At 32.7% G+C, this 26,063-nt stretch overlaps 2 protein-coding genes and 1 pseudogene across 2 annotated transcripts; all 3 read right to left on the bottom strand.

Annotated features, from left to right (window-relative positions):
• Positions 1 to 693: 693 nt before the first annotated feature.
• Positions 694 to 3,053, bottom strand: LOC129317823 (cytochrome P450 CYP82D47-like). Its single transcript, XM_054962212.1, has 2 exons — positions 1,934 to 3,053; positions 694 to 1,629 (listed from the first exon to the last, which is right to left on the bottom strand). The coding sequence occupies exons 1-2, from the start codon at positions 2,942 to 2,944 to the stop codon at positions 1,006 to 1,008; spliced, it is 1,635 nt and encodes a 544-aa protein (XP_054818187.1). The 5' UTR covers positions 2,945 to 3,053; the 3' UTR covers positions 694 to 1,005.
• A 5,521-nt stretch (positions 3,054 to 8,574) lies between these two features.
• On the bottom strand, positions 8,575 to 14,249 carry LOC129317746 (cytochrome P450 CYP82D47-like). Its single transcript, XM_054962115.1, has 2 exons — positions 13,145 to 14,249; positions 8,575 to 9,416 (listed from the first exon to the last, which is right to left on the bottom strand). Exons 1-2 carry the CDS (start codon positions 14,129 to 14,131, stop codon positions 8,793 to 8,795), a joined length of 1,611 nt encoding a protein of 536 aa, XP_054818090.1. The 5' UTR covers positions 14,132 to 14,249; the 3' UTR covers positions 8,575 to 8,792.
• A 1,856-nt stretch (positions 14,250 to 16,105) lies between these two features.
• Positions 16,106 to 25,551, bottom strand: LOC129317886 (cytochrome P450 CYP82D47-like; annotated as a pseudogene).
• Positions 25,552 to 26,063: the final 512 nt, after the last annotated feature.

The following is a 26,063-nucleotide window of genomic DNA, read 5'->3' as shown; positions in this document are numbered from 1 at the left end:
TCTTTCATCCGCGATGGTTTCCTCGTTCTGTGACCTCTACGCTCCCGCCTTCCAGTTCCACCGTTCCACGTACTTGTGGGACAACTAATTATATTTTAGGAAAATTATAAAAAGTGTTTATCGACACAATTAAATATTACAAGATTTATTAACAAATTAATACATTCAGTTATTAATGGATTTCATAATATTTAATTTTATTGTAGGGAATGTAAAGATAACTCTCCTCAATATTTTTACACTCCCTGCCCTCATCATAGGCAACGTTCTCCACAATCTAGTTTGTTCTGGTGGTTTCAACTCGATCTCTTGACTTGAATGTGATTTGCAAGAACAATGCAATCATAGAAAAAGATATACAGCAAATTAAATATGTAATCACTTTATTTAAAATAAAATAAATTCAATAATTTGCTTGATGATAAAACTTTGGATGCAACTAACTAAAAAATTATGATGATCCACATCTGCACGTCTTCATTTATTTTTATATTTCAAAACAAAATTATCTTGTATATAAATTAACAATTATTTGTCCACTCAATCAACCGTTGCCTATAACAGTAATGTTGTAAATATTGATTTATTATTATGCAAGCGGACAACTAAACTAAATCGTGTGTAAATGACAATATATTTTAACAACAACAATATAAATCAAGAAACATTTGGGGGGGGGGGAATGAAAAAGCGTATTTTAAGTCCGAGGTTATATATAAAAAAAGCTACAAATATAAAAAGCAGAGCCTCAGGAGATGTTTATCCAGAAGTTAAAAACACGTACATGATTAATAGCCAAGATGGTCGATAGTTTTTCCGGAAGCAGCTTCTCTCCCCGTCACTCCTCCTGCTTCTCTCCCGGTGCTCTAGAAATTATGTTAATAGCTTAAATAATTTTTTGGACTTATTTATTTAATATATTTATTATAATATCACATTTGACATTAACCAGCAAAAACCAGGAGGAAAATCAACAGGACAGAATCTCGTTCCGGTTTTTGTGCGTTATGCGTAGAGATGAGGGGAGAGACGTGGGGTGAGAAGGACTCGGAGAGGTGAGGCTTTGATGTTGGTCAGACCGACCTGTTCGCTCATATCCACCGGTTGGTTATCAGGGGTTTCAATATGGAAGCCCTGCAGCAGATTGGCGAGTGTGAGTTGCATCATCAGGAGAGCAAAGGAGATTCCAGGGCACATTCTTCTGCCCGCGCCAAAGGGAATCAGTTCAAAATGCTTGCCCCTCAAGTCCACATCTTTGTGCCTACTCAGGAATCTCTCTGGCCTGAACTCCAATGGGTCTTCATAAACACGGGGGTCTCGATGGATTTTTGAGAGGTTGGTCAAGAGATGGGTGCCGGTGGGTATGTGGTACCCTGCCACTGTGCAATCGTCCACGGACTTGTGCATCACGTCGAGTGGCGCGGCTGGGTACAAGCGCAAGGTTTCCTTGAGGATGGCTTGTAGATATGGTAGGTTCTTTATGTCTGATTCTGATGCCAACCTTTCTCCTCCAACTTGAGTGTCTACTTCATGAACTGCCTTCTTCAGGATGTCACGGTTGTTCATCAGTAAAGACAGGGCCCAAGTTAACGTCGCTGTTGTTGTGTCCGTTGCCGCTAAAATTAGGACCTGCAAAGTGCAAATCTCTAATTCAATTTGCAAAACTATCCTTCAACCTGCTATTCATGTCTGCTTTATATACTATATGTAGGTAGAAGTAGAACAGCCACACATGCACCCAGCATCCAGATGTGGCATTGATATTTGAGATACGAAAAATAATATTTTATTAAGGATATGGAAACCTAATTTTTAAATTTTATTAATGAATTCTCGTTCATATGACCTATCTAAGAACATCGAAATTATTTAGAAAGTTAAAAATTGAATATATATTAAAAAGGATTAGAGATGATATATTTGAAGGACTGACTAGGCTTGTGGCTTTAATCATAGTATTAGAATCCGGGCCATCAATCATCTCAGCTTCATGAGCGTTGGAAAGAAGGACGTCCATGAAATTGCCGTGCTTGGCCTTGCCTTGTCCAGGACCAGAGTCGTCCCTGCTTCGTCTGTGTTCATCCACCCAAAACTGAACAAACTGGTCCAACTCTTTCGCTGTCTTCCTCATGGCCTTCTCTTGCCCACCCAAATCCAGCCACCTCAAGTACGGCAACGCGTCTGATATCAAGAATGCTCCGCTTAGATCGAATAGGTCCCTTAGTGTTTTCCGAATCGTTTCTTTGCCTTCAGTCTCGGCAAAACGAGTTCCTACTACCATTCTGTACACAACGTTTAAGGTTATATCTCCAAACCATTTCTTCATCTCACATGACAGGGGAGGCACCGCTTGCAAATTCCGACCAGTTTTGGTGTTCAACTCTAACCAACGATCGTACGTATCTTTCATGGCCGACTTCACCTCGGATTCTCTCAGATGTTTGAGCATCTGGAGGCGATGGTTGGAGAGGAGCTCCAGTGTTAGGATCTTGCGCACGTTACGCCAGTAGGATCCGTAGTGACTGGCTGCGAGCATGCTGAAATTGTAGCCCATGACTTCGCCGGCTACGAATTTTGGACGGCTTGCAAAGGTTCTGTCGTTCACAGTGAAGCATTCCTTGGCGACCTCCCAACTGCTCACAATCAAAGTTGGGTTAACCCCAAGCCTTATGGTGAATATTGGTCCGTATTTGTCGGCCATGTTGCCTAATGTTTTGTGCGGTGGATCTGGCCCACCCAAGAGGTGGAGGTGCCCAATCACAGGCCACGCGCCGCCAGCTTCTGGTGGTGCTTCTCTTGTCGTTGTTTTATTCCTACGGTGCCTTCTTGTTATGGAGAAAAGAAGGTAGAGAAAGAGCAATCCGACGATGCCACAAGGTACGTTTGGTCGGATTATCATGTCCATGGCCGTGGTAATGTGGTTTCTAGTGCTGTGTGTGGGCATCTTGCAAGTGATACTAAATTACTAATTTGCTGGTTGTTGTGTTGCAAGATATAATGAAATAAATAAATAAATAAAAATTAAAAGGAGTGTGTGGCTGATTTTTCAAAACCTTGGAACGAAACTGCTCCAGGTCCAGAACCTACGTCACTTAACAAAAAGGGTGGTGGCGCTCCAGGAACGGACTGTTTCAGCCCTCAAAATCATCATCGTTTCAGGTCCAGATGGATGGAAATGATTGGGTATCTTACGGATGACCTGGCTTTCGAGTGAACTTAAGTTGTGGCATTATTATGCATACTCAGCTTGACTCCATTTGGAATTCGTCAACCATAGTTTGTTGACTTAACCAGAGTTGATAGGGTAGTTGCTTGTTAATGGCTTGTCGCTTATGACGTGGCATTTATCATCAAAAATCAATTACGCTTGGTGGCTCCGGATCAAATACATAGTCATTTTTGTCTTAGGAAGATAATGACTCGATCATGCTTTTTTTTTTTTTTTGGAAGGGGTTGGGGGGGGGAGGGGGTTGGGTGTGGGGACAATGAATTCTCCGAAGGTCACGAAGTGGGTTCCTCTCTATGGTGGATTTTCAAAGATAGATTTTTTTTAACCCATAACCTATTTAAATTTTAATTGAGTATTAATTATTAAAATAATTAATTAATATAATTACTTTTAATTATAATTAATTATATTATAACATAATTTATGTAAATATTATTTTTTAAAAAATTAATTATAATAAAATTAAAGATATTGAATAATTTAGTCAGAATTAATTTTAAATGTATAAATTACCGTAAAAGATATTTTTACTTTTCAAAATTTAAATATTGATAAAGTAGTGCTCTATATATTATTAAATTTGTTCAATTTTATTTAACAAATAAAATATACTATTTAACTGATATACCTGATTAATTATATAAATTTAAATTATATTAATGTTAATAATTTAATGTATGTAAAAAATAAATCTATATATATAATATCTATTTAATATTTATTATTTAATATAAATATATTCTATTAGTTAAAGTTATAGCTGGAGCCTAGAGTTCGCACACATTTTGCAAGAAGAAAGTAATGTTGTGCAGGAGGTATTAGAGGTTTTAAATAAAAACAAAAAAAAAAAAACAAAAAAAGAAGGCATTCGCATAGTGAGATGACAATGAGTCAGATAGGGATACACACACACACACATATATGGTATCTAAAAAAATTTTGACACGCTATTAAAACTGAACGTAGAGAATCAATTTAGTGAAGCTAGTGACATGAGCTTTTTTAAAAAACGCAATTAAAGGTACACAATGTGGTAATCGATTTTTGAGGGTTTTTGGGTTTTTTTCTAACAAAACCATGGTTTAGACTTTCATAATTGATTTTTTTGGATGTCCAAACAGGCAGTAGATCAAAGACTGACTACAGCACCACATGCATTATCGAACAAAATACTATCTTTTTGAAAACATTTTTTATTTTAAAAAATAATATCTTTTCGAAAATAAGCCAAGCATTAACCTACGATCATCAATATTCCCCGGGGAGCCCAGTTTTTGTCTTCATGGATCTGATACACACACATACATGTAAGGGAGCATTTTCTGAAAAAATAAAAATAAAAAAATTAATGTTGCCTCTTGGATCTGTCTCTGTAAATAGTTTAAAAAATAATAATAAAATTTTTTTAAATTATATAAATAATTATAATTTCTCAAAATGTCATAATTCCATTAAAATTCTCAAAAACTCTAATGTCAATAAATTTTAAATTAAAAAACTATTTTAACTTTGTTGAAGTTATGGAAGGAATAGAAATTATAGAATAGAAGAGACTCCAGAGTCATGATGACAATGGCCAGAGGAAAGAAGAGACAAGCAAGAGAGACTTCTTCACAAAATTCTTCACACCCAAATCCTTTTTTCCATCTCTATTTATCTTCATTTTTTACTTCTTTCTTTAGCCTACTCGGATTTTCCTTGGCCTATGATATGTAGCTAGTAGCCCATTAATCTCTTTTTCATGGCACAAATCTTTATTAATAATAAGCTCATCCACTACAGTCTATATGGTTCAATTACCAGTGGAGGGAAACCGAATAATTAATAATGTGATATTTTGCGAGTCACGATGGCCTTCGCCGTGGTGGTATGTGAATATGTGCAAGGACAATTCAACATCACCTCAGCATGCCTTCGACAAGCACTTTCATGTCTCTTGGCATTTACGCTGATTTCATGGTCCGGTTTTGCCTGCCCGATCATGACAAATTAACATGCGGCCGAAAAATTACCCGTTATCGCTAAAATATATATATATATATATATATAATTAACTCACGAAAATTGATTAAATATAATAATTATATTTGAAATTAAATTATCTCTGTAATTAATCAAACAAAATTGCATAGTAAAAATAAATATTAACACTGTGAGGAGTAATTTGAAAAAAAATGTGATAAATATTTCTTAAAATTTGTATAGTTTTGCTTAAAAAGACAAAGAGATGCATGGTAGTTTTTTATATTTGAAAACGTAGAAGCATATGTGATTAGTCTCTAAATTACATGAAATCTTTTCCCTGATCACATGATTAATTATTATCATTCATACGGTATGAAATTAAAAATAAATGCTGGTGGCCGTATAGTCATATAGTCATGTTCAGCCACTTCGCCTTTTGGTGCAAGCCACGTTAGAAGTAATAATATTAATAGCTCAACGACGTGCATCTGTCAGCGCCTAAGCAGATTTGGATACAACAAGTGATGACTCCCCATTTTATGTTATAATTGAGGTGTTTTTTGTTATATTCGGAGAGTTATCAATTAAAAAAAAGCATTTTCTTGCTTTTATAAAAATAAATTAATCAAGTGCATCATATGCATTTAATGTAAATTTTTAAGGAAATTATTTAAAATTGAAGTGAGCAAAATATTTCACTCATGAATATTGATTTTGGATAGGTGGGAATGAAAAGCTTAAGCAAGGAAGCTAGAGAAGAGATGATGGATTTAAAAATATAATCAATTTTTGGAAGATTCTCTGATGCAAAGGCACAATAGTTTAGATACCATGTCATTATTAGATATTTCTTATATTAAGTATACTTAAGGATAGTATACTCCATTAAAATAGTTTAAATACTTCCCAATCTTTATACATTTATAATATACCTTAAGAATAGTATATTTTATCAAAATAGCTTAAGTTATTTAGTTAGATATTTTTAAAGTTATATATATACCGTCTGCATCTTACTTCTCTTCCTTATTCTTATTTTCCCTCTCCCCCTTTTGGGTACTATCCTCCCATTTGGTATCAAAGCCAAAAGGGAAAGTAGGAATGTATAGATAAAATGTGAGCTAAGATTTACTATATCAAGTTTTATGTTGACATATTAATATTATATCATCACACAGTCTGATAGTATGCATCACTTTTAAAGTGACCTTATGGTTAGAATATCTACAAATTATTCATGATTATTGCAAGGTTATGGCAATTTCTTGACAAACAGGGTGTAAGTCCAGACTTTAGTAGAAACTTGCAAATATAAATATTTTGCAAGTAGGAATCATTTTGAAATCATTGGCTAGATGAAGTGCCAAGAATAATATTAATATCTTGACATTTGATTTGATTTTTAAATCCTAACTAATATTCATTCTTTACATTTCTATGAAACTTGAAGGTTATGATGTCATAAAAGAGGAGATCTTCTACAAAGGTGTCTAGAAACTTTTCCTTTTCCCATCAAACTCTTATCTATTGCTCCTCTTCCCTTCACAAAAGAGGATCATCCTCTTCAAACAACATTTTTAAAGAAGAATCAATTTTTCATAAATTAACTAAGATATTAATGACTAAAAAATTTCAGAAGTTGATAAAAATGTCCTTTATAAATTAGAAGGAAAATTCTTTTCCAAATCTGATTATATTATCATATTTATTGAAGATGTAATTCCTGTGAACCCTTGAAATAAAGATTTTTTTCTTCTATCTAAAGAGTCCATTAAACACCATTGAAAAAGTATAAATTTTCACACATTGGATGTGTCCAAGTTGGCATTAAACCACTAGTTAGGAAAAGATTAAACGTCTGTTGTCTCCTTTGCCTTAGAAATACCTAACATTAGTTATTTTTTAACTCATTGTTAGGTACTATAAAAGTTGGCCCGCACGCAGGACCAATCTATTTCAATAGTCATCTAAACAAGACTTTCAGTCTCATATATGAAAACATTATGGATGTTTTAAAATTAAATGTAAAACTATATGATTTCATATAAAACTAGGATTTATCCATGTAGTTTTGATTTACAGGATCTGGTATAGAGTCACGAACTATTCAAGTTCCAGGGTCTTAATACTAAAGGAAGATGGTTGTACCATCATATTCCTAATCGATAGAGTCAAGTCAAATGTTATCCTTCCTATAATCATTCAATGGCATGAAGGTAACCCATGTATATATATATATATATATATATATTTATGTTCTATTTTTTAATCTTTAGATGTGGGATAGGCACAGCTTGTAACATACTTAGAATTGCTCTTCGGTGTCATGGCACTACAATGGAAGTGCCACAACACCCATCAAAAATCCAAAACATTGAGTTTTATTTTCCAAGTGAAAAACCCTATTCCAATTCAATTTTTTTTTAGAGAGAACAGCTATCTTTCGACTATTGAAACCAGAGGCAACCCTAGGAGAGTAAGCTTTGAATTTTTAAGGCTTTGGATTGAAGAGGGATTGAAGAGTATGCATCTACAATAGTAATTTATCAACTTTTCTTCTACTCATCCTTATGCTAATGAATTTTAAACTTGTATTTGTATTATAATATTTTATTATGCTATGTGTAACTAAATTCCTCTTATTCAGAGGACTATGAACCTGTTTATGTAAATAATTTTTGATTTACTATTTTGTTATTTAGAAATGATGATTTGATTTTCTTGAGTTGTCTTGTTATTGTTTAATGTTTGACTACCATTGGGTGAGATTTGAACATTTAGGAACTAATTGCCTAGGATTATTTTAGTTAATTTTTCCATTAGACCATAAATGTATCTAATGGACCTAGGTAATGTTCATGAGTTCTGGTCTCTAATGCAATTAATTAATTAAGGTAATAATTTACTTTAATTGGGTTAAGTAGGATCTCTAGTAATAAATAAAAAATACTCTTGATCATTTTAGACTCCTAGGCTATCAAAGCTAAATTTAACGATAGTTAAATGGTAAAGAGAGGGTTATGAAACAATTAGGAGATTTTTATAGCACTCTCCAATTGATTTCCTTAAGTTCATTTGTGGATTGACTCTTAATTGTGAACTTTAAAATTTTATTTTGATTTGTTCCAAAACCACTATCAAAATTACCCGCTTAACATGAATGAATGTGATTTATTGAGTGCTTAGTATTATTTTGTGATAACTCCTTGTGGGATGACCTTGACTCGTCGTTATGTTGCTTTTGGTCTCGTGCATTTGCAAGTGTTAATTTTAGGTGCATTAGTAAGTAGCTTGAGTCTATTTCCACAAGGAATGTCTCAATTACAGTTATAAAATTTCATTGATACTTGAAAATTATAAGACACATCTTCCTCAAAAAATTTAAAACAATCCTCACAATCAAAGCATTACTTACATAAATATATTACAGTCATTCAATCCCTGGCATTTTTATGTTTGAAGAGAGAGACGTACAAGAGAGGTGATCACTTGTTAACAATAACATTCCACAGTGCATTATTACTTCAACACTGAAATAAGCAGCTAATTAATATGTAGGTGTGTTGATTATATATAGCTCGATACTCCTTGTCTACTTTTAAGCATAGAGATTATGGGAAAGACGAGGAGTAATAAGGACATGGAGTGGTGAGGCTTTCATGCTGGTTAGCCCAACTTGTTCTCGCATGTCAACTGGTTGATTATCAGGGGTTGCAATATCAAAGCCATGCAGCAGATTAGCAAGCGTGAGTTGCATCATTAACAGAGAAAATGAGATTCCAGGACAGATTCTTCGACCAGCTCCAAAGGGAATCAGTTCAAAATGCTGTCCTCTTAGGTCCAGACCCTCGTGGGTAGTGAGGAATCTCTCTGGCCAAAACTCCAATGGATCTTCATAAACTCGTGGGTCTCGAAGGAGCTTTGAAAGGTTGGTCAAGAGACGCGTGCCAGAGGGGACATGGTAGCCAGCCACAGTGCAATCTTCCAGAGACTCGTGAGGCACACTCAGTGGTGCGGCTGGGTAGAGACGCATGGTTTCCTTGAGGATGGATTGCAGATAAGGAAGGTTCTTCAAGTCTGATTCTACTACCAACCTTTGTCTCCCAACCTGCGTGTCTAGTTCATGCACTGCCTTCTTCAGAACTTGGCGATTGTTCAGGAGTAAAGATACAGCCCAAGTTAATGTCGCTGTTGTTGTGTCCGTCGCACCTAGAATCAGGGCCTGCAAGTTTCCTCGTTCAACTTTCAATTTTTAAACAATTGACCTCAGTAGAACCAAGCAGCATGAGCACGTAAACTTTCCATATCCCTGTGTCTTGTGTTGGGACTTGGGAGCTAGCCTTCAAAAGTCACAATTCATGTATCGAATGTTGCTATTTGACCGAGACTGCCACGTGTCCCATTTATACTTTTTATATTTGTATTTATTTGTTCTTTATTGTTCACATTATTCTCCTGTTGAAAATAATTTTGTTGGAGATAAGGTTATAATATGCGCTAGACGAGCACCTTTGTTAGTAAGAATTTAAACCATAGTTTGTTGAGTTGTAAGAGGTTAGCTCATTCTACTAGACTTAATTCCCTTTAATTGTTATGATTTGATTTTTATTTTGTCTTTAAATATTTGTCCTGTATCAAACTTTTTAGATATAATAATGATCTAGTTTTAATAATGCCCCTCTAAATTTTTTTTTGAAAGAAGCTAAAGTTTTAAATGTTGTGATATTAAACGGGGAACAAAAGTAAAAAAATAATTCGTACATTTTTATAAATTTGGGAAAATCACAGTGAAGAACCTTTGAAGCATTTTGTTTACAAAAAAGGACCAAAGGATTTTGAGTTCACTCTGCAAGACTAAGAGACCAAAATATAATGAAATTTTAGTGTAAAAAATACAAAACCAACCCTCTTTTTTTAAAAAAAATCCCCCACACTACTACTAGTCATCAGAGCCTTGGTAAATTTTTTTAAGGTGGCCAAGGGAGGTTTAAACCCACATTCTCTAGCTACAACAAAGATAGTTAGCCACTATATTAATAATTTTTAAATTATATAATACAAATATTTATATAAATTTTATTTTTTTTCATTTTTCATGCCAATACTTGTTAAGGGCTTAATAGTTTCTTGTCATTTCACCAGTAGTTACTTATTAAATTATTAATAGAACTTGTGAAAAAATTTAATATGCACATATTTTTATAGATATTTAAATTTTTTATTACAAAAATCTTATATGTCAAAATCTTATATGAACTTATTATTTAATTAAAATTTACTTGTCAAATTATTAAGAAAATTTTTAAAGTTAATAATGAGACTTATCATTTTACAAATAGTTACTTGTTAAATTAATAACGAGAACTTGTTAAAGAAATTTAATATGTGTAATTTTTATAAATATTTATTTATTTTTAGTACCAAATGCTTCAATGTCAAAAGCTTATATGAATTTATTATTTTTTTAAAATTTACTTATAAAATTATTAAGAGAAATTTTCAAAGTCAATGATAAAACTTGTTATTTTACAAATAGTTATTTATTAAATTATTAATTTTGTCAAATTGTCAAGAGAAATTTTTAAAGTTAGTAAAAAACTTATCATTTAACAAATGATTTCTTACTAAATTATCAATGGAGACTTGTTAAAGAAATTTAATATGGAGTAATTTTTATAAATGTTTATGTATTTTTATTACTAAAATTTTACATGTCAAAAGCTTATGTTAACTTGTTATTTTATTAAAATTTACTTATCAAATTATTAAGAGAAATTTCCAAAGCTAGTATTAGAATTTATCATTTCACAAATAGTTACTTATTAAATTATTAATGAGGACTTGTTAAAGAAATTTAATAAAGACTTGTTAAATTAGCTTTGAGAATTTTACATGTTAACAGCGTACATAAACTTATTTTTTCTGCTAAAATTTACTTATCAAATTATTAAGAGAAGTTTTTAAAGTTAATAACAGGATTTGTCATTTCACAAATAGTTACTTATTAAATTACCAAACTGGACTTGTTTGTTAAATTTTTAAATTTAGTAACAGGATTTTTTATTTGAAAAATGGTTACCTATTAAATTATTGATGAAGACATATTTTGTCAAATTATTAAGAAAATTTTTAAAATTAGTAATAAGACTAGTCATTTTACAAATAATTACTCGTTAAATTAACAATGGAGATTTGTTTGTCAAACTATCAAAAAAAATTTCAAAGCTAGTAACGAGACTCATCATTTTAGAAATAGTTATTTGTTAAATTATCAATGGGAATTTATCATTCTTGATAATAAAAATAAGTAAACACTTATAAAAATTAATGCATATTAAATTAACTTTTTAACAAGTTTCATTAATAACTTAAGTTTCTAATAAGTGTTAGAATGGAAAGTAAAAACAAAGTTAAAAATATATATAAAAATTTGTATTATATAATTAAAATTAATTATCTTTTTCGTGGCTAAGGGGATATGGGTTCAAACCCTCTTGGCCACCTTGATGCCAGAGCTCTGACAGATAGTTTGATTCTAGGCGGACAGTGACAATGGGGGAATTTTCTTTCAAAAAAATGAGGGATAGTTTTATCTTTTCATATTACAATTTAATTACATTTTGATTTTTTAATCCTGTAGAGTGAATTGAAAATCTTTTGATCTTTTTCTATAAATAAAATGTTCTAGAAGTCCTTGGCTATGATTTTCCCTATAAATTTTTATCCTCCTTGATATGTGTGTTTTGTCATGTGAGCTATGAGAACAAGTAAATACACACTGATTAAGTCATTGTTAACATATTTTATCTAAATGAAAAGATATTAAAGTTCAGTATTTTATTTAAAAACTTAACGTTTATTTTGGTTTTATTTATAAGATGGAAAGTGATTAATTTTTTTATTCCTATTTATAAGTCATGTCATTAAATTTTCTTTATAAATTTTCCTTTTTATTTTACATGAATATTTAACAGGAGAAAATGCATTATTAAAATATGCATATTTAATAAGAAAAAATTTAAAAAGTTGTTAAATTTTTAAACAGGATTATGAGATTTAAATTTTTCTTTAATTTTGATGAAATGTGCCGAAAATAATTTATAAATATGCCTAAAAAATAAATTTTCAATTTTTCTGCTATCCATGAAAGAACGGGAGAGAAGCTCAACAAAATTTTTAATTGCACCAACATTGAATAAGGTAAACAGGTAAAATTGTCATAAGAAATCAATAAAATGCCTTATGCTCCCTCTTTTATTTTATTTATAGATTATATATAGATGCACAGGAAGGGAGTAGGGTATCTTGGATACCCAACGGTGGAGCGAAAAAGTGGCGTGTGGGGAAAAAAAAATTAATTGATTTGCCGTACCAGGCTATATTTGTGATGCCATATGTTTGAAATGCCTTTCGAAGTAAAAAGGAAACTACTTGGTGCGCTCGTTTTTAATTTGGACTCATTTTAATTATCCCACTCACGTCACTTGCAGAGAAATTTAAAGCCTTTATTTATCCACTCACTATATCTAAAATTATGACCAAACTCAATTATACCTAAAATTTCATGTATAGGAGAATAATTTTTCTCTTTCTTCACCCCAGTTACATATGCACTCATCGACCTAGAGAGCTTTAATAAGATGAGAAAAGAAATAGTAGCATTAATAATAGTATTAACTTGGATCAAAGCAATAAAAAATGTAAGATATTTTTTATATATTAATTAATATATAAATAATGTGTTTTTTCAGTGTCTTAGTAAACAAATCATCATGCATATTTCTTAGTGAAGCAGCTTAAATAAAAATAAATATAAAAAAATGATACTGATTTAAAAATAATTAATTAATTAATTTGAAGTGAGATTAAATTAAAAATATTTCATATATTTTTAACAAGAGGAAATAAATAAAAAAGGATTGGAGATATGCGTGAAGGAGAAGGACTGACCAGGCTTGTAGCTTTAATGATAGTATTAGCATCGTGGCCGTCGATCACTTCAGCTTCATCCACGATGGAAAGAAGCACGTCCATGAAGTCACCGCGCCCAGCCTTGGCTTGCCCCGCAACAGAGTCGTCCCTGTTGCGTCTGTGTTCATCCACCCAAAACTGAACAAACTGGTCCAACTCTCTCGCTGTCTTCTGCATGGCCTTCTCTTGCCCGCCCAAATCCAGCCACCTCAAGTACGGCAACGCATCTGATATCACGAATTCTCCAGAAAGTCTGAAGAACTCCCTCAGACCTTTCCGTGCCGCTGCGTTCCCTTCAACCTCATCTAAACGTTTTCCGGCGACCATTCTAAGCACGACACTGAAGGTTATGTCTCCAAACAACTTCTTCATCTCACACGAAAGGGGCGCTGATTGCGAATTCTCACCATCATCACTGTTGTTCAAATATATCCAGCGATCGTAGACATCTTTCATGGCTGACTTGATTTCGGACTCTCTCACATGTTTGAGCATCTCCAGGCGATGGTTGGAGAGGACCTCGAGGATGGCGATCTTGCGCACGTGACGCCAGTAGGATCCGTAGGGACTGGTGCCGAACATGCCGAAGTTGTAGCCCATGATTTCAAAGGCTAAGATTTTGGGACGGCCGGCGAAGGCTCTGTCGTTGACGGTGAAGCATTCCTTGGCAATCTCCCAACTGCTCACGACCAAGGTAGGGTGAACCCCGAGCCTTAGGGAGAAGATCGGTCCATATTTGTCGGCCATCTTGCCTAAGGCGATGTGCGGCGGTTCTGTGCCACCTAAGAGGTGGAGGTGCCCGATCACAGGCCATGCACCGCCAGCTTCCGGTGGTAGCTTTCCAGGCGTAGCTCTATTTCTGCGGCTTCTTGTTTTGGAGAAAATAGCATAGAGTAGAAAGAGTAAGAATGCAAGGATGCTAAACGGAATGGTTGATTGGCCAGAGATTATCAGGTTCAGGTCCATGGTGATTGAGCCTGGTGCCGGTCACGGCTCTTCGCTGAGGAAAAGAGACTGCTGGGAGGCGGTATGCTGGGCGATCAAGGCTTTTATTTTATTAACAAATTATCGAATAAATCATTCGAAAAATCAAAGTGCAGAAAACATCAACGAAGGATAATTTTATTTTAATTCTTTTTTATCACAAATGAGGACAAACTGTCCATTATATGTTGGGGGCGATTTTCCTGCTCATTCTGGATTGTTCAGATTTTAATTTGGACGATTCAGGTTAAAAATATTATTTTTTATTAATTTATTAAAATAAAAAATTATAAGCATTATAAAATAATTCAAATAAATTTTTATTTGATTTAGATTTAATTTAGAGGATCTAATTTAATATTAAAATTTTTATAATTGATATATATTAATTATCTATATAAACCTTACACAGTCCAGTAGTTTAGATATAATATTTGGATTATACATAGTGCATTTGAATATTTTAAAATATTTAATTATAACAATTTTGATATTAAATTAAAATTTTTAAATTAAATCTAGATCAGATTAAAAATATAAAATTTATTAAAATTATTTTATAATTTTTTATTTTAATAAATTCCATTATATGTCACAGATCCTCAGAGATTTTGTATCCTTTAATTTAGGGAATATAAAATGTGAACAGTAAAATCTCGTCCTTTTGTTTAGTCGTCGGGTGTTCATGTAGATAAGTTAAAATAATTTATGGACGATATTTTTTATATATACAGGATTAAGATATAATTTTATCTTTAAATTATTTTTGGAGGAATAATATTACCTCTAAACTATTCATTATAATAATATTGCTTCTAAACTAATCTAATCAAAATAATATTACCTCCGTCATTTAAACATTCGTTACTTAGTTAGTGAGATTCACTTTTCATAAGTTAAGGTATAATTTTACTTCTTAAATATTTTTAGAGGAATAATATTGCCCTAACCATTTAAAAATCATAAAAATAAAATTACAATAATATTAAATGTATATATAAATATAAAATTATAATAATATTAAATAAAAATAATACTAAATGTATATATAAAAATAAATATAAGAAAAATATAAATTATAATTTTATAAATTTTCAAATATAAGTTAATCTTGATTAAATTAGATATAAGTAGATTCAAAAATATTTATATTTGCATCTATAATTATTAACTAGAGTTGTTGTTCATTATTCGATTTGGACCAAAAAAATTATTTTTATGATTAAGATAGATTGGACAAAAGTTAAGCCACTATTAATCTAGAAACCGAAGTTGAATTTGAAACAGGAGCAATTTTCAAAAGCCGGACGGTTTTAAACATATTATTAAAAAATTTTAAAAAATAGAAAAATTTAAAAATTAGATGCTACTAAAAGCTAACTTTTTTTGAATAATTCATATGTATAAAATATAATTTGAGATTATTTTTTTATAAATAGTTTAATCAAATTTAATTTGGACAGTCCATATTTTATAAAATTTATTTTTTTTATTTAAATTTTATAAAAGTTAACAATCTGGACAATCCAAATTACTCATGGGATGATGAGCACCAAAATCAAGCTCTGAGTGAGTGAGTTGATATAATTTTATAAGTAAAAAATATAAAACAATAAACTTAAAAAGTTAATTCAAGAGTTTGACTATAATAGTCCTGATTAGTCAAAAGATCTAATGATACTAAAATAGAATTGCTGTCAAATAGTTAAATGCAGATTTTTTTAATTGAACTATAGATGGCTTTTTTTAATATAGAATTCAAAAGTTTACGATGATCAAGGCATCTCATATATATATATATATATATATAACATAACATAACGTGAACGAAATTTAAAAAAAAAAAAAACGTGCCCAGTCAGACATCCTCAAAACAACAAATACGTACGTACACAATTAAAAGCCGCACATGACCTTTATTTATACATAGAGAGGAGGGGAAAGGAGTGGGGTAAGAAGGACATGGAGTGGGGAGGCTTTCATGTTAGTGACTAGTGAGCCCAACTTGTCCTTGCATGTCCACTGCTTCATTATGAGGGGTTGCAAGTTGCAATGTCAAAGCCATGCAACAGACTGGAAGTGACAGCTGCGTCATGTGGAGAGCAAATGAAACTCCAGGGCACAGTCTTCTGCCCGCTCCAAAAGGAATCAATTCAAAATGCTGCCCTCTCAAGTCCACGTTCTTGTGGGCCGTCAGGAATCTCTCTGGCCGAAACACCAAAGGAGCTTCATAATCTCGTGGGTCTCGATGGATCTTTGAAAGGTTGGTCAAGAGACGCGTGCCAGAGGGGATGTGGTAGCCAGCCACGGTGCAATCTTCCACAGACTCGTGCACCACAATCAGTGGTCCAGCTGGGTAGAGCCGCATGGTTTCCTTGAGGATGGCTTGCAGATAAGGCATGTTCTTCAGGTCTGATTCCACTACTAACCTTTCTCTCCCAACCTGCCTGTCTAATTCATGCACCGACTTCTTCAGGACTTCACGGTTGTTCATCAGTAAAGATACAGCCCATGTTAGTGTTACTGTTGTTGTATCTGTCGCGGCTAAAATTATGGCCTGCAGACAGATTTGACTTTCAACATTCAGTTTTGCATAATTGGCCTAAGTGAACATTAAACTTGACGTCCTTCAAAATTAATGCATGTGTGTGAGTGCTGGTACTGAGAAAGTGAGAATCAATTTGGGCATAAAACGGGATACATGAATAACAGATGATAATTAGGGAAGCTTTATATGGGAGAAGGCTTGAGAATATCGGAGATGTCATTGGGAGTTTCGCCGGGAGACTGCGGGCGTCAGAATATAACAGTTTAGCTAGCCTTCTGAGCTCTGACAGCTTCAATTCGTCCCCCTCGAGATATCTCATGAAAATTTCGTGACAGCTAAAGAAGATTTTGATATATAATTTAGTCCAGCGAATTTGATAGATTGCAGAAAAATTCTTTAGGACCAGGGTGTCATTTGCAAAATTATTGTAAGGACAAAATTACTTGTTTGGTGATTAACAAGTTATTCCTTAAAATTTACGAGTCAAACTTCGAAATTTACAAATTATATCTAGTGTTTCTTCACACATCGGTTTAATTATAAATTTCAAAGTTTGACTTGTAAATTACAAAATAAATATTAATCATCGTATATATAAAAAGAATTTGCAAATAATTTCAAAGATAAAAATTGATGAGGGAAAAAATGGGAGGAGCGTGTAAATTGATCTATGAAATTCGAAGAATCTGTTGAGAAAATATATTAGATGGGTTCTAATATTTTAATAAAATATTTTGAATATCAATAATAGGCTTGCGGTGGGAGCGGCGGCAGCTTTGTCATTTCCTCTAACGTGGATACGCCAACGGTGGAGAAAGAAAAATGGAATTGATATGGATGGTATAGTAAAAGGACTTGAATTTTGAGAAGAAAAAAAGAAATCAGTACATATTTGAACCATTAAATTAAATTAAATTAAATAATTTTTTAAAATTTAAATTTACAGTAAACGAAAAAACAGAGGAGGGAAACTCACCCCATAAAACAATAGCGGATTCAGCTTCGGTGTGAAGCAGGTTGATGCCAGTTCTGCGCACCCATAGAAAAAGATCTGGGCCGTCTAGTCTAGACGCTCCAGACTTACAACTTTAATTCATATTTTAATTATATATTTATTATAAAAAAATTGTAGACCTATTCATCAACAATTTAAACAGGGATAACAGAAGACCAGGTCCCTATTAGAAGTTTACAACCTGACATATTTTAAATTTAATCTAACCTATTTATATACAAGTCAGGTTGAGGACTTTAATTAGGCCTATTAAATTACATAAGTTAAATTTATTTTTATAAGGCTTAATCTGCAAGTCTAACAAGCTAAGTTATTTACATATATATTATTATTATCATGTAATATATTATGCACACATCATGTAATATTATATATAATATTTAATTTAATAATTATGAAATTGTTGACTTCATCACCTTTCCTCTCATTCTTTCTCCTAATTGGGAGTATTATATTTAGACCTTAGGTTGTGAATTACCGTCTTATTCTTTTTTCAGAGATTTTATCTTCTAAATTTAATTTTGAAATCTCAATATATAGGACTTTACTTTGCTAAAATACTGGCTTATCGTCGTGGCTTGCTGCTTGATCGATAATAATTCATTTTCCAATCTTGGAAGCTTTACATTATTTGTCCTTGAGAAGCACGTTACTAGTATGTCCCAAGCCTCTTTTGGTCTCTTCACATCTTCTATATGTACATCGTCTTCAATAATCACCGATAAGACATGCATTGCCTTCCCAACCTTCACTTCTCATTTGCTAAATTCTTCAGGAGTTGTTGGTGGTGTGATATTATTACTACCAACAATATTCCAGAAATCTTGCCCAAGCAAATAAAATCAAATGTGGGTAGATCAAGTCTTATAATTATTATGATTTAATTTCTCAATACCTATGGTCGTTGGTCCAATCTCCGCATGATGAATCAAAAATGCTCAACGCTTCTCCAAATAAGTTGGGCTCCTGATCTGATGACTTCACAGTTCTTAACTATACACCGATAAAATTTCAAAATATTCTTTACTTGAACGCTTTACATCAAAATACTCAATCAATAGCAACCAGTCATGAACAACCCAATTGATGCTCCTTGATAACTAATTCCAACCAGGCTTTGATATAACTAGTGGGAATTTGAGTGGGAGACCCCCAAGTAATTGATTAATGCTTGGAAAAGGAGGGACTTAAATGAGGAAAACTTCTATTGTTGCTTCTAGCCACACACTCACCTTGACTTTTCAACATTCTCTCGTTATGTCACCTCACCCACTTCCCCTTAACATCTGCACACTCTTGCTTCTTTCACAGGCACACTACACTAAACACACATACTTCTCTCTCTCACACAGCTGCACACAACTGACAGATTCACTCATTCACTCACTTCTAATGCTTCTTCACTTCTTTGGCTAGATAAATATCTGGATAAATCTATTCAAATCAAGTATATTCCAGAACCTTTTGGAGAAAGAAAGGGGAGAAAGGAGGCGTTGATTACTAATGCTTAAGACATGTACGATATCAGACATATGCATGGCATCTAAGCACAAGTTAAAGAAAGTAAAAGTAACAGGTATTCTGAGCAAAATAGCCATAGAAATTAGGAAGTTAAAAATTGAAGATAAAGGCTTAATTAGAGATACAGGAGAAGGACTGACCAGACTTGTAGCTTTAATGATTGTATTAGCATTGTGGCCGTTGATCACTATTAGAAAAAATAAATTTAGCGAGAGATAAATCCCTTGCTAAATTCAATATATCCCTCGCTAAAATGAAATTATTAGCGAGGGATTATGGCCCCCGCTAAATTCGTTGTAAAAAATGAGCTCGCTAAATTAGCAAGGGATGTCCCTCACTAATTTAGCGAGCCCATTTTTTTCTTACTAATTCCTCACTAAAAAAGTTTCAAAAATTGAAGTTGTTGCGAGGAATTTAACGAGGGATTCGGTCCCTCATTAAATTGGCGACGAAAATATTCCTTGCTAAACATATTATGCATGGCACACAAATAGCGAGGCATAGGTTTGTCGCCAATTTAGCGAGGAACCGAATCCCTTGCTAAATCCCTCGCTAGTATTAATATTTTAAAAAAACATTCCATAAATTCCTCACTAATTTTGAGTTTTTTTAAAATCCCTCGCTAAATACTCAATTTAATTTAGCAAATCTCTTGCCAATTTGAAAATTCTCAACATTTTAATTCTCGTATAGCCATGCAACTAATCATCCATTCAAATTTATAATCACAATAATATAACAAAAATTCAATACTACATTAATTATAATTAAAAATTCAAACCATTTCATACATAGAGTTGAACAAAGTATAAAGAAATGCATACATAGAAAGTTCAAAGCACTATACAAAAGATATTTTAGACAATCATGATTAGAATTGTCTAGAAGACTAAACTATTAACATTTTGCTATGGAGTCGAGACCCTTTCACCCATTGCTTGGATAGCCCCGAATATGTCTTGTTGTATAGAAAGTCTCATGCCTAACATCCTTTGATCTCATGCTTGGCTCATCTTTTCCTCCCAATGAAATAATCTTTACAAGCAACAACAAGCTTAGAAGTTACATAAAATAGTCTAATAAAGTCATAACAGTCATAGCAGCAACCCATAGACCTTATTCATGCAAGGCACAAAGAGGCAAGAAAAAGAACAGTGACAGCACATTACTGGTAAAAAAACAGTATGGTTCCACCTAAAAATTGCAAAGAATTCAACACATGTAATATCTCTAGCATGTCATATATATGACATGAAAAATCTATTAAATCCTGTCTAATTGAAAATGCCAATGAAGAAAATCATATGAAAACATAACAGCTATAGATATTGAGGAAAAAAGTATTGATCTGCCATTTATAACAAGTGTTACAGCATCAAACTTAGATTTCACAATTTGGTCAGCAATTTAGAGCCAAATTCAATTAAGGATTCTATCAGTAATCATTTAACCTTATAGCTAGATTTAATTTTGTCTAGCTGTTTCTCCTTTGGGTTAAGCAAATCTTCTAGCTTCCCATCAATCCTGAATTAGAGAAATGAACAAAGTAGCTCATAGTAAATAATCTCAGAATTAAACCTCACAAGAATGTGATGAACAATTCAACCTTACATCTGCATCAACCAAGTCCTTATAAGAATGTGCTAATCTTTTTTGTTTAATTTTCCTCCCAATGATGCAATCTCTACAAGGAAGCAATAAGCTCAGAGCTATATAAAAAAATCTAATAACAGTCTAATAAGTCATAACAGTCATAGTAACTATTTATAACAAGTTTTATTTTCCTACTTTTACAGCTTTAACCCCAATAAAAAGACAATCATGGCTGAATAAAAAATTATCCAATTAAGAAGACATCTTTTTATAAGTTTAAATTACCTGAAAGTAGACACCTCTCCACAATATTGATGCTTCACAAGCAAAGCCAAAAACTGGCAATAACAAAAAATATACCTGAAATTATTTAACTAATGTCCAGCCTACAATAAAAGTAATAAAACACACAAACAAAAATAATTATTCTAGTACTTGCGCCCAAAGCCCCAAAGCAAACATGAATCAAGATAGCAAACATAAATCAACATTGATCATTCCAATGGCAGTAACAAATGAAGTAATCTCAACAGATACTAGGTATAAATCATAAATCAATGACTCTTTGCCCCACTATACACTAGTTCTGCATTTTAATTAAGAATAGTTAATTTACTTTTTTTAAAAAAGTAATAGGTTACCCAAGTATAGGATTAAGCATATAAAAAAATTAGCATGTTCCACACTCACAATTTGACTTGAGAAAATAGTTCGCACAAACAAGAATATAAACTAAGATAATTATAAGTCATATTTCCTTACACCTAAATTTTGCAAAGATTAAAATAATATATATTTGTCAGCTTCTTGTGCAAAAAAAGGTTCCACAGATCATGGTTTCACTGAATCAGAACAAGGCACAAAAAAATTACAGCAAAAATCAAAGTTACCTTTACATATTCTACAGCTCTTCTTCTTCTACAATTAATTAATACTAGGTGCATGAAAAATAAGAGCAAAAATCAAAACAAGGCACCAATGTTTGGTTGGAATAAAAATCTAGTACAGGGGTAGCAAAAAGAAATTATTTTACCCTCATTCATTGGTAGCGGATACATTCTTCTGGGTTTTCATATGAGTAGAAGCAAGATGATAATCACAAATAGGGATGAAGTCATGAATAGACACCAAAATCTCTTGTTCTAAAAAAAATTGCAAACAGATCAAGCACACACATAATAGTACATAGTGTAGCATACTATCATCGAACAGAGATGAAGTCAAACATGCCTTGAATATTGAGAGCAGCAACGACGCCAACGAGCTTGAGCAACCAAGAAGGCGAAATCTAAATTCAAAGATGAAGAGTTGAAGGACTCAAGCGATTCTCAATCTAAAGACTGAAGATGGAGTGAGTGACTAAACTGATGGAAGCAGTCGACCTTGATGCAAAACTGAAGCTGAGATTGCAAAACCCCCACGCCAAGGATACTATAAGAGACATGATTTCAAAGAGGCCAAGCGCGAGAGGGTAAGCCATGAATCAAGTGTTAGGGTTTTCTCCTTCAGTTTTTAGCTTATCTTTGCGTTTCATTTTTCTTTCCCAGTTTTAGTACGCGCGTTCGTTTCATTGTGAGTTTGAAAAAAAATAAGATTTCCATAACATTAATAAAAAAAATAAAAAAATTATGTTAAGAAAATATTGGAAATATTAAGAAAATGTAATTTTTTTTATAAATAGGAGTAAAAAATATATAAAAACATCTCTCTATTTTCTTTGTTAATTATATATTGTCAGAGAAATACAAAAATATCTCGCTAATTTTCTCCCTAAGTATACATTTTTAAAAAAGGTAAAAAAAAATTTGCTAATTTCCTCACTTATTATTTTATTTGAGAGATGCACAAAAAATACCTTGCTAAATTTCTTGCTAATATTTTTATTTTAGAGAGTAATAAATATCTCTCGCTATTTTTCTTACTAATTATTTTATTTTAGAGAGGAATAAATAATTTCTCGCTATTTTCCTCGCTAATTATCTTATTTTAGAGAGGAATTGATAGTCCATCGCTATTTTTCTCGCTAATTATTCTATTTTCGTTATTTTTCTCACTAATTATCCTATTTTAGAGAGAAACTAATAGTCCCTCTCTATTTTTCTTGCTAATTATTTTATTTTAGAGAGGAATTATTAGTTCCTCGTTATTTTCCCTCGCTAATTTTAAGCTAGGCTATGAAACTAACTTTTTTCGCTAATTTTCTCGTTAAACTAGTATTTTAGAGAGGGATAGATAATTTTCACTAAATTTTTTTATTAATTTATATTTTTTTAGTAGTGTATCACTTCAGCTTAATCGATGATAGAAAGAAGCACGTGCATAAAGTCGCCGTGCTCAGCCTTGGCTTGCCCTAAGCCAGAGTCATCCCTGCTGCGTCCGTGTTCATCCACCCAAAACTGAACAAATTGGTCCAACTCTTTCGCTGTCTTCTTCATGGCCTTCTCTTGCCCGCCCAAATCCAGCCACCTCAAGTACGGCAACGCATCTGATATCACGAATGACCCACTCAGATCGAACAAATCCCTCAATGGTTTCCTGATCTTCTCTTTTCCCTCCGTCTCAGCAAAACGTTTTCCTACCACCATTCTATACACGACATTTAAGGTTATGTCTCCCAGCCATTTCTTCATCTCGCATGACAGAGGCACTGCTTCTAGATTCTGATGACCACTACTGCTGTTCAACTCTGCCCAACGATCGTAGGTATCTTTCATGGCGGACTTCACCTCAGACTCTCTCACGTGTCTGAGCATCTCCAGACGACGGTTGGAGAGGACCTCGAGAGTGGCGATCTTGCGCACGTGAAGCCAATAGGCTCCGTAAGGACTGAAGGCGATCATGCCGAAGCTGTAGCCCATGACTTCAAAGGCTATCAGTTTGGGACGGCTCGCAAAAGCTCTGTCGTTCACAGTGAAGCATTCCTTTGCAATCTCCCAACTGCTCACCACCAAGGTTTGGTGAGCACCAAGCCTTATGGTGAAGATTGGTCCGTATTTCTTGGTCATGTTGCCTAGAGTGTGTGGTGGCTGTGGGCCGCCTAGAAGGTGGAGGTGCCCAATCACAGGCCACGAGCCGCCGGCTTCCGGTGGTGGCTTTCTGGGCGTAGTTTTGTTCCTGCGGCTTCTTGATCTGGAGAAAATAGCGTAGAAAAAGATCAACAATCCAAGGACACTGAACGGAATGGTTGAGTGCCTGAAGATCATCAAGTCCATGGCCCCGCAGTTTCTGCTTTCTAGTGCTGTAAGGCTTCTTGCAGAGGTGAAGTGATTATTTAAAGAAGCGCTCAATCAATGCTCACCGAAGAATCATGCGACTTGAAGAAACGGAAGTCAGGATGTTGCTGTTAACAAAATGAATTAAAGAAAGCTCGAAAACTTTGGTCCACTACACCAAAAAAAAAAAAAAAAATCATGTATCCTTTCAAAAAATTTCGCTCGTCCCCGCTGAAAATATTATTTGATAAATCTTCTCAACGTGTGTTATAACATTAACTAAAAATAGTTTTAAAATGGAGGAAATAATAATTAAAAAATTTGTTTAATTGCTTAAATAAAAATTTTGTCACAAAAACTTTCTCAGTTATATAAAGGAGAGATGTAAATTTTATTTAATAGTTAAACATGATTTTAATGTTGAAATATTTATATATTATGGATTTACTTTAATTAAATATTTTATATAGATCGTGATAGGTGAATTACACTAATAAACGTAATGGACAAACACACAATCTACAACTTCATAATCATTAGATATTCCCTATCTCTTAATTAATTGAATCAAGGATAATGAGAGATTAATTTATTCATTTATTTACTAAGGTGGTTACTGATATGGTCCATATAAGCCAATCAATTGATAATTAACATGATATAACACTTTTCACTTTCTCCATTATCTTTGTACTCTCTAAAAATTATTGAGATTTAGTAGTTGTGAGTCTGTCTAAATTCAAAGTAATCAAAGTTTTATTATTGACTTATAATTTTTTCAAATCAATGGATTTACAGGTATGCCCATTAAATTTTACTCCAATAATTTTATATTGTTTATTGAGATATTTTACCACATGTGGCATTAAAGCCAGGTACGACTATCAAGTTAATTTAGTCCTTAACGTGTTAATTGAAGATGACTAGTCTGGATGAATTATCTTTCCTTTTCTTTTAAACGAGTGAATTGTTGTGTAATTCATGGAAATATAGCCACCCCAAGGTTAAGGACTATGAATGTCTATTTTGCACACCCCATTTATTCATGGTAGAGTGTGAATTACATGTATGGGTCCTTTTTTTTTAATGGTAATTTTCATGAATTTCTTGATGCAAATTGCTAGAATAATATGTGAAACATACATATAATTAACGGTTGAGTTATGTGATTAAACATTCTGGCTGGAGAACAAAAATTCTGCAAAAATGCACGTGGATGTGTTTACTCACCAATTGCTTGAACAGTTGAACATATTTTCCCCCCTTCTCGCTGCGAACTAAGCATTAAAAACGCCAGAAATTCCTTGTTCGAGGCATTGGACTGCTACTGAGGCCATGTTTGGTAGATTGAAATTATAGAGATGGAAATGGAATTGGAAAAAGAATCTAAATAAAGTGATGTTTGGTAGGCATGAATCATAATTCCTAAGAATCCCAATTCCATGAAAATAGGTTGAATTGGATTCTTTGTTTAAAGCTATGGAATCAAGGACAATTCCATAGAATTGTGACTTTTAAGACAATTTTACCCTCATAAAAATTATAGAAAGACAATTTTGCCCTAAAAACATAAAACCCTAACCATACCCAAAAATGACCACACCCAATTATAATATATGTGTGTATGTGTAAAATATAATACGATATATATATTTATAATATTTCTTCTATGAAATATTTTATTTATATATAATATTTATCATCTATCTAATATTTTATTTATATACTAAACATGTGAGGAAATTAAAATATTTTTTGTAAAATATTTTACTTATATATAATATCTATCATCTATATAATATTTCATTAACATATAAAATACATAAGGAAATTGAAACACAATTAAGCTTTTATTATGTTTTATTTTAATTTCTATATAGGGGTATTTTTGTCTTTTAAGTATAATTCCATTTCTATGTCTTACGTACCAAACAAAAATTATGTAAGGATTCCATCTAATTTTTCTGACATACCAAACATATTTTTATAATCCAATTCTATTCCAATTCTGATTTCAATTCTAAT

Source organism: Prosopis cineraria, unplaced genomic scaffold, assembly GCF_029017545.1.
Source record: "Prosopis cineraria cultivar Desert tree isolate PC_DT_omini unplaced genomic scaffold, ASM2901754v1 PC8, whole genome shotgun sequence".
Taxonomy (NCBI): Eukaryota; Viridiplantae; Streptophyta; class Magnoliopsida; order Fabales; family Fabaceae; genus Prosopis; species Prosopis cineraria.
This window is presented reverse-complemented; position numbering and strand designations above follow the sequence as displayed.

What these genes read in the sequence shown, in the direction of transcription:
- LOC129317823 (XM_054962212.1), bottom strand. Translation starts at nt 2,944, where the DNA reads ATGCCCACACACAGCACTAGAAACCACATTACCACGGCCATGGACATG. An exon ending in TGATTAAAGCCACAAGCCTA is followed by an intron (nt 1,630 to 1,933) that starts GTCAGTCCTTCA and finishes TGCACTTTGCAG; the next exon opens with GTCCTAATTTTAGCGGCAAC.
- LOC129317746 (XM_054962115.1), bottom strand. Translation starts at nt 14,131, where the DNA reads ATGGACCTGAACCTGATAATCTCTGGCCAATCAACCATTCCGTTTAGC. An exon ending in TCATTAAAGCTACAAGCCTG is followed by an intron (nt 9,417 to 13,144) that starts GTCAGTCCTTCT and finishes GGAAACTTGCAG; the next exon opens with GCCCTGATTCTAGGTGCGAC.